Here is a 13,537-nt window from a genome sequence, read left to right as displayed (position 1 = left end):
TATATATATATATATATATATATATGTGTGTGTGTGTGTGTATATACATATATGTATATATGTATGTGTATGTGTGTGTGTGTGTGTGTGTGTATATATATATATTTATATAAGGTTTGATTTAAATAAAAAATGATTACTGTTGCTATCTCTTATTATTAATATTTGATCTTATGTTTTATATTATAACTGATCCTATTATTGATATTTATTTAATAAAACAATTTCAGTAGCATTAATATGTGTCACTACACAGATGTTACATTTGGTTTTCCTATTATTTTAACCAATCTCATTACTTAGTCTTTTTACTATCCAAAAGTTATGTAATTTAATTAAATTAGTTCTATTATACTAATTTAGTTCAGTTTCAGTTTCCTTTATTTATGTCATTCAACACATCACAATAGAATTGTAATGCAGAACGAAATTACGTTGCAACAGACCCAACAAGTACATCAAAAAACATCATAAATCCTAACATGATAAATAAGCTTTAATAATTCCATAAAAATATAATTATGTAAGATATAACCTAATTATACTATACTATATTATGTTAATTAGTATTGTTAAATGAATTATGTTATTTTTTTCATATTTTATTTTTTAACTTTTTTTTGAGAAAGCCTCATTTCATTGGTGTTTATTTATTTGTTGCTTATTTATTTATTTTTTTCCTGAGGCTCATCTGTGTGTGTTTGTGTGTGTGTATCCCTCTAGTTCGTGCCGTTCCGGGACTACATTGACCGATCGGGGAATCAGGTGCTCAGCATGGCCCGTCTGGCTAAAGATGTCCTGGCCGAGATTCCTGACCAGCTGCTCTCCTTTATGAAGACCAGAGGCATCGAACCCAGACCAGCCCTCAATCCTTCTCCGACACCACAGATAAACGTCCACCTCTGATCCCAGAACAGCTTTATCCTCTGCGACACTGCACACTTTTACTTTCCACATCGGTTAGCAGTAGCACATGATGTAGTTACAGTAATAATCGACTGAAATCAGGAACACGTTAATGTAAGTGTGTGTGGTGTTATACTTTATAATCAGCCAGTGATCATTACAAACACACAACAGTTTGAGCTCGCCTTAGTGGAAAAAATAGGGTGGAAATACTAGAAAAGAAATGTCTGGGTTATATTTTCTGCTCAAATTTAAAGATGATTTTAATTTTAAAATATGCATCAAATAAGTTAGGACAATTTTAATAGAGATTTATTGCTTTGGGATGGTTTTTCACAATCTTAATTTCTTCATTACATTAAATACGTGAAAATATACATACATACATACATTTATACATACACACATATATACATATATATATATATATATATATATATATATATATATATATATTATATATATATATATATATATATATATATATATATATATATATATATATATATATATATATATATATATATATATATATATATGTGTGTGTGTGTGTGTGTGTATGTATGTATATATATTTATATACAGTATATATATATATATATATGCATATATATATATATATATATGCATATATATATATTTATATACAGTATATATATATATATATATATATTTATATACAGTATATATATATATATATATATATATACAGTATATATATATATATATATATATATGCATATATGCATATATATATTTATATATTTATTTATATACAGTATATATATATATATATATATATATATATATATATATATATATATATATATATATATATATATAAAATCATAAATATTTACTTAAAATAATTGGAAATAATGCAAATGGATACTTGTTGCATTAAGATATTGTTTAATTTTTAAGTCTTCACACATATCCCTAAAAAAAAAGAGAAAAAATATATACATTTAATTTTGTATAAAATAAATGATGCTGAAATAAATGGAGATTTATACAACTCAGGCTCATTCTAATTATGTACCACTATATACAATTCTGAAGAGAGCCAAATATGTCCCAGGAGCTACTGTACTTTTTTTTTTTTTTTTTTTTTTTACAGTTTTTGATTTCGCGAATCCACCAGAGGCCGCTGTGTAAGTTTTTTGAGATCTCAAATTTCCCTTGCAAGTGCAATTCGTGCCTACTGTTCTTATTGACTGACTGACCAACCAACAAGTTCCCATTGACAAGCATCCTCCTACTTCCCTAAATCTAACCAACACTGTTTTAAAAAGCAAATCAGACAAAGAAAAGCCCTCGCCTGATTTTGATCACATTTTCAGATTTGACCACATTCTCATCCTGTTTTATTTTCTTGTTTTTTTTTGGGGGGGGGGGCTTTTGTTTTTGTCTTACCCGCTTTATGGAACCATTTGTCCCACACTTGAACCCCATCATCATGGTCAATTCTGCTCTGCATCTCAAATTTTTCGATGTACGCAACGAGCCACTAGGCAAACAGCGGAAAAAAACATCCACATGGAGGTAAGCGGTCAGCTGCTATCGCAAAAGGAATGGGGCCTTCATGTCACGTAGTGTTTGTTTTAAAGACAAAATGCAGCCACACATACCTCTGGCTACATAATTTGCAATCTCCAGAAATGTATATAGGGCTACATTTTCAGAATGAGCCTATGTTGGATTTATAGCACCTTGTTTTCAAACTTGTTTTTTGTGAAACTAGTATAAATTCACTTTAATAAAAATCAGTCAACATTTTGGTCTATAAACTTCCACAATTACTTCAACAGCTGTGGAAAAAATAAGAGAAGACTTGAAAATAGGTATAGTTAGGTGTTTTCATGAATATTCATTTGATTTTATTCTACTGTAGGGTTAAGGAATTGAGAGCTCATCACTGAGAGTTTTGTTTTTGCATTAATTTATTTTTTAGGTAACTCAAATGATAAAAATCTGTATTTAAATATTTGGCTGAATAATATATTTTTTTAAATCACAACACATAAAAAGATTTGTCATTCTGAATAACTGTCATATCTGAAAATTTTTTTCCTGTAAATGAAAGTATTTTTTTTTTAAATTTGGAGAAAACATTATCTGACCTTTATAGAATAAAACAAATAATCTAACTTTACTCATACCAAATCAATCCTGTAATGAATCCTCAGAAACTGAGCTTTTCGCAGGTCTAATAAATAATATTATTTTGCGTTTAATAATGCAATATTAATTATTACAATTAACTATCAATAATAAAAGTGTTATGCATATCTTTCAATGTTAATACATTTTAATGAATGTATTGAATTTATGTTAATATATCAAAACAGTTAAGTCCAATTAATGTTCTACAGATACATTTTGATTTTCCATTATCCCAAATTTTTTAATCTCTCATTAACACCCAAAAATAATGTCATTTTATTATTTATTTATTACACATTTACCGAATAAATTGCAGCATATAAAGCCATGTGATTTTGCTTCAGCGGATCATGTGATAACAAAAATATTGGAAAGTTTGGTAACGCTTTATTTTGATGGTCCATTTGAGTATTAGTACACTGCTTAATATCTGTTGATACTGCTCCTTCAACAGACATTTAACTGACTATAAGAAACTTTGCAAGTACATGTCAACTTACATTAAGCCCAACCCCAACCTAACAGTCCACCTATAATCTAATGAGAATTAGTTGGCACGTAGATGCAATGTCACTTAAATTCAACAAAAGGACCATCAAAATAAAGTGACCAAAGGTTTCATCAGGAAGTGATGATTGGACACGTTGGATGTAAACGGTGCTGTATTCACAAATGTTTTATGCAATATTCCAGTTTTGCACATAAATTTCATTTGCATCTTTTGATGGAAACATGGCTACATTGGGTACAATTAGTACAAATGCTAGTAAACTAACAGCAATCTGAGTTAAAATGTACTTAGTACACATAAAAAAGTCACAATTTAAGAAGCCATTAATAATAAATAGGAGTTCAAATCCAAAGTGCAATCTGAAATGTTTTTCATTTTTCTCAGGCTCCTATGTCTAGGTTCAGTAATGTCAGTTTTTATGGCAAAGAAAGGTTATTTTCATTGCCTTTAATAGGAAATAACTGAACATAAACATACAAAGCTAAAAAAAAATGCACATTGTATGAAAAAATTCCTGATGGCACATCTAAACTCTTCAAATAGCCAGCCCAAACATCAGATTTAGGTTTATTTTTGTCTTTAGTTTGTGTTTGGAAATATCACCTGGCCATTTCTTCTGTTTTTTTTCAGACAGAACCGTCAGAGCGAGTGTTACACAGTAATGGCCGAACAAACACGCATGCACACATCTCTGTATTTGACACTCTTCTCTTACTTTTGGTTTTCTCACTGGCTGAGCGAGTGGCGGCGGCACACTTTCCAGTGTGTAAATATTTTCTAATTTGTGCCCGATTCTGAAAAGAGCTAATAAGTAGCTGCGTTTGGAGGAGAAACAGATGCCCGTGCTGGAATCTCTCCCCCCGATGCTGATAATTACCTGGAGAAACAGAAACTGCCAATCAGTGCAATTCATCCACAGATCCAGACTGTAATCAGCAGAGGTTAATGTGCACAGGAAGCTGGCAGACGAATGGAGCGACAGAGATAAATCAGCTGATCAGCAGAACGATAGGAAGAGGAGGAGGGTTTCTTTACCAAACTGCAGGGATCGAGATGAATTTTACAGGTGAACCTCAAGGAGAAATGTCTGGGTCATGTTTTTAACCTGAATCACTAGAAAACTGAGGCGCTGGAGGTCAAATTGCTGTTTATGTATGTACTGAGAATTGCACTTTTGAAAGGGTAGTTCACTCAAAAATGAAAATGAGCTCATTTATTTTCCCTCATATGGTTTTTAAACCTTTATGAGTTTCTTTTGGCTTTTTTATTAGGGTTTTTTTCTTTCATTCTAAAAGTGCTGGGTTATTTTAACACAAATTGGGTAAAATATGGACTAATCCGAACATTGGGTTAAATTTGGTCTTATCAATTTAATTAAAGGGTTCTCCGGTTTCCCTCACAAGTCCAAAGACATGCAGGACAGGTGTACAGGTGGGTTAGCTAAATTGTCCACAGTGTGTTTGTGTGAATGAGTGTGTATGGATGTTTCCCAGTGATGGGTTGCAGCTGGAATGGCATCCGCTGCTTAAAACATATGCTGGATAAGTTGGTGGTTCATTCCGCTGTGGTGACCCCATTTTAATAAAGAGACTAAGCCGAAAAGAAATTGAATAAATGAATGACTTTAATAATAAAAAAAAAAAATAACCCAGCAGATGGGTCAGTCCCTATTATACCCAGAATTGGGATGAAATCACCCGGCATTTTTTGGAGTGCTACGTAAATGTGAAGAAAACATCCAGAATACACTTTTAAAGGGGTAGTTCACTCAAAAATATAAATGAGCTCATTTATTGATCATCAAATTGGGTAAAATATGAACTAACCCAAACGAAGGGTTAAATTTGGTCCTATTAGTTTAATAAAAAAAAAAGAAAAGAAAATTAGCAGATCATTTATTCTCCCTTATGTGGTTTTAAAACTTTAAGTTTCTTTTAGCTTTTACACTCTAAAAAATGCTTGGTTATTTTAACCCAAATTGGGTAAAATATGAACTAACCCAAACATTAGCTTGAATTTGCTCCTATTAACTTAATAAAAAACTGAACCCATCAGTTGATTTAGTCCCTATTAAACCCAGAATTGGGTTGAAATGACCTGGCATTTTTAGAGTCAAAATACACTTTTAAAGAGGTGGTTCACGTAAAAATGACAGTTAACTTGTCATTTATTTTCCTTTGTGTGGTTTTAAAGCTTTGAGTTTATTTTGGCTTTTTAGTTTTGTTTAATTAGAGTTATATCTTTAATGTGAAGAAAACATCCAAAATGCACCTTTAAAGGGGTCGTTCATTCAAAATTGAAAATTACCTAATTTATACACTTTTTAGGGGTAGTTCACTCAAAAATGAAAATTAACTAAGTTATTCCCTTTTATGAGTATCTTTTGGCTTATTTATTATGTTTTTTTACACTAAAAAAATGCTGGGTCATTTCAACCCAAATTAGGATAAAATATGGACTTATGGTTAAATTTGGTCCTATTAATTTAGTTAAAAATAAATTAACCCAACAGTTGGTTTAGTCCCTTTTACACCTAGAGTTGGGTTAAATTAACCTGACCCATTTTTTAAGAGTGTAACATAAAAAACTGACCTAAACACTGGGTTAAATTTGATCCTATTTAATAATAATAATAATAATAATAATAATAATAATAATAATAATAATAAATAAACTGCAGGGATGAAATCACCTGCCATTTTTAAAGTGAACTTTAAAGGGCACCTAGGTTACCCCTTTTTTCAGATTTAATATAAGTGTTTTGCGTCTCCAGAATGTGTCTGTAAGGTTTCAGCCCAAAAAACCCATCAGATTTTTCATTATACCTTTTACAAGATCCTATTTTATACATTTTTCCACCAGGGAGCTGTTTTGTCGTACTGCGCCTTTAAGGCTAGTCCTCCCCGCCTACCGTTTCTACGTGCCTTTCTGCGTGCCTTAATCTCCTCCCTCGGCTATGTTAGACAAAAGACAGACTTAAAGAAAGAAGATCTCATGTAGCGTTTGTGAGAAATACAACAGTAAGAACTTAACTAATGAGTATTTGTTGTGCAGTTGAATCAGGAATCTGGATTGAAGCGTCTTTCTTTATAATTGTTTTGACACGTGGTGCTGATGATGTGCTGATGAAGTAAAGCTGAAGTAAATTGCTGTACTTCATTACACACGTGCACTGTTTTAAAACATTTTAAGCATGTGAAACTTACTCTTGATCACATTTGATGATGATTGCTGATCCTAGCGAACAGAACAGACCTTTTATTCCCGGTTGCTTTGCGTATGTCTGCCTGGTCTTGTTGACATATACACGTGACTACCGGAACATGTTAATGCGCGCAGCTGTCAATAATTTCGGTGGGCGGGGGAAGCGCACTCCTACGTCAAGTTGCGGTCGTTCTGAAAACCGCTCCAATTGGTCCACCGTTTTTTATGTTGTTAAATTGAACAAAAGGACTGGGTGTGTTTATATCACCCCAATATGACGGTCTATACACTATACCAACACATATGTCTGTCCAAACAGCTTGAAAAGTTGAGTTTTTACCATAGGTGCCCTTTAATGTGAAGAAAACATCCCTTCTGTGGTTTTAAACCTTTATGAGTTTCTTTTTAAAGTTTTTCTTTTTTAAAGTTATGAACTAACCCACACATTAGCTTAAAAATGATAGTTTAAAAAGCTAATTTCTTTTGCTTTTGCCACAATGACGCTACATAATACTTTTGTACTTACTTTGCAAGATGCACATTTTCAGCTTTAGTGGCTTAATTTAACTGGTTAGTTTAATTAGGCATATCACAGGACAACCATGGTTTGTTCTGTGGGCAATAAAATTTTCTTTAAAACTGTTCAAACTTCTTTTATCTGCTTTTATTTCAACCAAACTTAAAGAAATAAGACTTTCTCCAGAAGAAAAAATATTATATTGAATACTGTGAAAATTCTGAAAATTATTGTTCCCATACTGAGAGAAAAAAAGAGATTCCCCAAATCCCCTCTGTAAAAAATACATTGAATTTACAGAATTTGAATCTAAAATGTACAAAAATGAAGCAAGGTTTTAAATCTGAGATCCAATGTTCAGATTCTTGTGCTGGAAAATAGTGCATATTTCACGAAAGAATGGCTCATTTGCATTTGTTAACATTTGACAAAACAATTGCAATTCTTAATGTAATCAAAGTTACAAATCAAAGTATTGTAATAACTAATATTGTTGGTAACAATTTTTAAAGTACCAATTTTCATTTTTAATAGTGTCTTATTACCTGCCTATATTTACAATATTAGCTGTTTATAGTTTTTGGAAACACAATCTGCATGATTTTATTCTACATCCATAATCCTACCCAACCTACTACCGTAATAAATCATAATAAGCAGCAAAATAGTAGTAAATTGAGGCAAATGTCATTGTTAATCCTTGATTAATAGCCAGAATTGCACCGTTAGATAAAGTGTGACATAAATTTTTATCTATAATGATTATTTACACTGTTCTCCTGCAGTGTCTTGATATGCATTGTGACATTATTTTCATGAGCAACTTCTACATTCTCATTATCACTCCAATACTGTGCTAAAAATACTGTCCAGATCCAATTATTATTGTTTTTTTTTTCCAGTCAAGTCAACATAAATTGAGAGCTATGAATGCATGCTATTATGTACTGTACATAGTTTTATTTAAATTAGGATGCACTGCACTGTATTGTTATTGGTCAATGCTCAATTTTTGTTGTTTGCAATGCTCACCTAAAGATAATAACATTTAAAAACAGTACACTTTATTAACACGGTTAAATACACTATTAATCTTCTGCGAATCTTAGAACAGATATCTATTTTTCATACTGTGTATTATAATAGTTTTCAATCTTGTGTTATTATAACTAACTAAACCATACGACTAAATAGAAAAAAATAAATGAAAAAAAAACAAATGTTCTCTGAAAAGAAAATCAAAATTAAAAAAATTTAATTTTCATTTTATTCCAGCTGATTGCCAAGGAAATCGTCACCTTGGAATTATAAGTTTCTATCTGCTTTCTGAATGATTTTGAGATATTGAGCTTCAAAAATTTTGCATTCCGTATAGCAAACAGTACATGTGTAACATTTGTTTATTAAATAAAAAGTCTTAAAATGTAAATAACTTATAAAAATCATCCCATAATGTAAATAAGTTGTCATTTAATAAGAATATGTCAATAACTCAATTTAGACAAAAATGTCAGATAGAACCTTATAATTCTAAGGTGACGAAATGTTTCTTTGTTTAACTTATCAATAAAATAAATTATTTGTAATTGTTTACACATTTGTCGTTGTTTACAATATTGTGACAGGGTACTATAGTTTATTAAAACTGAAAAAAAAAAGATTTTAATGAGGTAAAGCAAACAATGACTGAAAATACATACAATATTTTATTTATTTTAGCTAGTTGCCAAGAAAATGTTTCTTTATTTATTTTTTATTATTTTGATTTATTTAGTTTTTATTATTTATCTAGGTAATTTATATTTATTTTGTTATTTATTTCATTTTTATTTTTTTATTTTATTTATTTATTTTATTTTGTTTTTATTATTTAGTTTTTATTATTATATTCTCTTTATATTTAGTTAGTTTTTATTATTTATTTTAGTTTTTATTATTTATTGACTTTTTATTCAGTTAGTTTTTATTATTAATTTACTTTTCATTTAGTAAGTTTTTAAATATTCATTAATGTATTTTAAATTTTATTTATTTAGTTTAATTTGTTGTTTAGTTTTTATTATATATTTATATATTTATTAGTTTTTATGTATTAATTTATTTGTTTAGTTTTTTATTATTTATTTATGTATTTTAAATGCAATAATTTATTTGTTTTGTTTTTATTTTTTGTTATTTAATTAGTTTTTATTTATTTATTCATTTATTTATTGTTTTTTTGTTTTATTTAGTTTTTATGTATTTATATATTTTTAATTTATTTTTTTCTTTAGTTTTTATTATTTATTTAGTTTTTATTATTTATGCATTTATTTCGTTTTTATTTATTAATTAATTAATTTTGTTTTGTAAATTTATTTAGTTTTTATTATTTATTTATATATTTTAGATTTTTTTATTTATTTATTTTTTATTTAGTATTTATTATTTACTTATGTATGTTATACATTTATTATATATATATCATTAAAGCTAAAATAATATTAATATAAACTATACATATGGGCTATATAGACTTATATTTATTAATATGTAACAATAACAAAAACAAAAATTCTAAAGCTGTAATACGATTTATAATAAAAAAAAATGTAAAAAAACACAATAAGCTTTTATCACATTAGTTAACAAAATATTTTGCAGCATTTTTAAAAGAAATTTTAAAGTTTAAAATGTGTTTTGTTTTTATGTGTTTTTATTTGTTTAAACTATTGCAATATAATCAACATTTATTTAACATAACATGAACATTTTTGTTTTAATAAGTAAGTTTAACATTGGTTCATGCCCTTTTAATTCATCTATTTTAATAACATCGCAATACCGTTGTCCTAAATACAGGGTATTTTCTGTTGGATTAGGGTTGACACATGACCTGGATATTTCTTGGCATTTGTCATGAGGTTCACCCTTGCGTACACTGCCATGTTTGAAAAATAATTTTAAAAAAAATGTATAAATAAATTTTCAAAATGATTGTAGACTCACTGAATGTTTGCCAAGATTAGAAATATCCCAGTGGAAGCTTTCATTTCTCAATTCCTTCATTCTGCTGTACATAATGAATAGTGCAATAACATTGGACATGCATAATTGCATCTTGCTGCAAATTATGGATGTTTTTCCTTCACAACCCTTGTTGCTGTGATCAAAATATTGCTCAGATACTTTCCCGATGAATACCGTTTTCACCATATTTATATATAAATATAAATATATATATATAAACAGACAAATAATCTATCAGAAATGTTCTAACTGTTGCTCAGCTGTAGATTTGAATGATCTTTGTTTCATAGTAAAGACAGCTATAGTAAACACAGCTGCTTGTGCCAAAGTGCGACCATGTAAAACATTCCTGCCAAGGTTGTGTATCGATCTGTACGAGGCAAAAGATGTTCCTTTTATATCTCCTTGTCGTGTGTTTTTAATAAAGCATGAACGTCTTGTGCCGACTTCTCAAGAGTTTGCTTATTCGCAGGATGGATGGACGGATTGGTGTGAATTGTTGTCATTCATTGTACTGTAATTGCATGGAAAAGAGCAGCTTGGACATTCTTCGAAAATTCTCCTTTTGTGTTCGACGTCATGTGAGTTTTGGAATGACATGAGGGGTGAGTAAACTGACTTGTTTTGATTGCAGATTTTGTTTATTTACTGATTGAATCATTTAATGTCCTAATCAAAACTGAAGTTTAGGATGTAAACTCATCGATTCGGGCAACACAAAAGTCGGTGTGTTTTGGAATTTTAATGAAGCACTTTGGCTCTTGAGTGGCATCTGGTGGTGAATATATGCTGAAATGTGTTGTTTTTCCTCCCTAGCTGAATGTGTGTAGGAAGGGAAGGATGTGTCAGAGTTTTCAGAGGTTAAAGGTGAGAAAATACAAGTTGTACTCTGGGAATATGACAAGGCAGCTGTAGTGAAGCATTAAAAAAAGACATCCAACATGAGTATTAATATGCCCTAGTATGCCCTTTTTTTTAAAAATATTACCTTTCAGGCGGTGTGAAATGTAGTGGATTATAAAACCAAGGAAAGGTTTAGAGGTCAACACACAATCAATGAAGATTTTTTTCTTCTGAAAGACAGTGTTGATTCAAATGAGTCAACAGTAATCCCGGTTTCAGTTCTGTAGCTGATCTGTCTTGATTTGTAATTAATCCGCATGTAATCGGTCATTTATTAATGCTAGCCTATAGTCTTCAGTGGCTGCCTACAGTACATACAATGTCAACACTTTATCTGAATTCTTATTACCATGTGCACAGATCTAGACAATATATTTTAACATCGATATCGCAATGTGACAATTCGCAGTAGCCACATCGCAGGATATGTTCAGTCTGTATCAAATTGTATCATTTGCATGTGTTTTTGAGGCCTGAGGATTTTAAAAGCATTCAGTCATAAGAAATCGTAGTTTCACATCTCATGTTTCTTTAATATCTGCAAACATATTATGGTGTTTTTATGCTTTAGAAGAGTCAACAAAAACTTCTGATTCTGATCGGCAGAAAATGGTCAAGCTACTGGTGTGTGCTTATAACAATAAATAATATTACCAGCAACGCAGTGGTGCAGGAGATAGTGCTGTCGCCTCAAAACAAGAAGGTTGCTGGGTCGCTGGTTCGAACCTCGGCTCAGTTGGCATTTCTGTGTGGAGTTTGCATGTTCTCCCTGCGTGCGCGTGGGTTTCCTCCGGGTGCTCCGTTTTCCCTCACAGTCCAAAGACATGTGGTACAGGTGAATTAGGTAGGCTATATTGTCTGTAGTGTGTGTGTGTGTGTTTCCCAGAGATAGGTTGCAGCTAGAAGGGCATCCGCTGTGCAAAAATGTGCTGGATAGGTTGGCGGTTCATTCCGCTGTGGCGATCCCGGATAAATAAAGGGACTAAGCCGACAGGAAAATGAATGAATGAATAATATTACCAAAAAATAAACATAATAACTAAATATAAGAATGTAACTTTTTTTATTTCAGGTCAATATTATATAAAAAAAGTTGGATGCATCTAAACCTGTAGGAGACTTTCAAAACAAACTGAAAAAAATCTGAAAAGTAGCATATGAGGGGACATTAATTTACTGAAATAGCAATGTTTTGAATCCTGAAATAATATTTAATGAATAATTATGATGCATTACTGTATATGATGGTTTGAAAGTGAATTGTGTTGCAAACTGTGTGCCAGGACTGCATCAGAGTCTCCAGTGGTGATCAGGGTGAAGTGTTGATTGTGTGTGACACTCGAGGGTCTCTTGACATCTGCTGGAGATCGGTCTAGAACTTACCGTCTGTCCTCAGTGTGGCTTGTGATTATGCACAGTTCATTCTGCTGCCTATTAGAGGAGGGGGCTAGAGAGAAAAAGAGAGCGAGCTCATTCTACACTGTTGTTTTGTTAGCATTTGCTCACCTTCATGTGGCTCCAGACTCGCGGAACACAAAATGAGAAGCTTTAAAAAATCTTCAAGATGTCAAGTTCTGAATTATGCAGATCCCTGATGCAAATCACCCGTTCCACCAAATCCCAAAGGTGCTCTATTGGATTGAGATCTGTGGAGGCCATTTGAGTTCAGTGAACTCATTGTTATGTTCAAGAAAACAGTCTGAGATGATTTGCACTTTATGACAGGGTGCGTTATCCTGCTGGAAGTAGCCATCAGAAGATGGGTACACTGGGGTCTTAAAGGGATGGACATGGTCAGCAACAATACTCAGGTAGGCTGTGGCGTTGAGATGATGCTCAGTTGGTACTAATGGCCCGAAACTACAAGCCTTGCGTGTTTAAATCAGTTTTATATCTTCTGAACACAAATTGTCACTGTTTTGAAGCAAACTTGCTTATAGATATCCAATACACTAACAATAGTGATACTAACATTTAAAAAACATCATTCTTATTTTAAAGGACCTTTAAAACAATGTTTGTTCTGGTTTTATTTGAATTTTTTTGTTTTTCTAAATCAATATAGTTGCTTTTAATATCATCATATAATTCTTTATAATAGAAAATGCTTTAGATTATTAATATGTTACACACACCAGAAAACAAGTCCTTAAAAGAGCTTCTTTAGGGAACCCAGAATGTTTTTATTATAGAGTGAAGTACGTGATTCATAGCTTACCTGTTTTGACATCACAGGTATTGAACTTTTGTTTTCAACATCTTCGTAACGATCCGCCCGGCAACACGTTGGCCGTTCTGGGTTCATTTAATCAAACATCTCC

General features: G+C 31.1%; 1 protein-coding gene across 7 annotated transcripts in view; it reads left to right on the top strand.

Annotated features, from left to right (window-relative positions):
- cpne9 (copine family member IX) overlaps positions 1 to 5,207 on the top strand; it is a 111,698-nt gene extending 106,491 nt beyond the window's left edge. For 3 of the 7 annotated variants that reach the window (XM_068216931.2, XM_073939259.1, XM_073939260.1), the window contains one exon: positions 724 to 1,230. In XM_068216931.2, coding sequence (XP_068073032.1) covers positions 724 to 906 — 183 coding nt within the window. In that variant the 3' untranslated portion in view covers positions 907 to 1,230. Of the gene's footprint in view, positions 1 to 723; positions 1,231 to 4,213 lie in introns of those variants that run through there. The other 4 variants (XR_012398644.1, XR_012398645.1, XR_012398647.1 and 1 more) reach the window with 3 other exon arrangements.
- Positions 5,208 to 13,537: the final 8,330 nt, after the last annotated feature.

Source organism: Danio rerio, chromosome 23 (genome assembly GCF_049306965.1).
Source record: "Danio rerio strain Tuebingen ecotype United States chromosome 23, GRCz12tu, whole genome shotgun sequence".
NCBI classification, from domain to species: Eukaryota; Metazoa; Chordata; class Actinopteri; order Cypriniformes; family Danionidae; genus Danio; species Danio rerio.
Note: the sequence above shows the minus strand (reverse complement) of the source record. Positions and strands in the feature narration are given on the sequence as shown.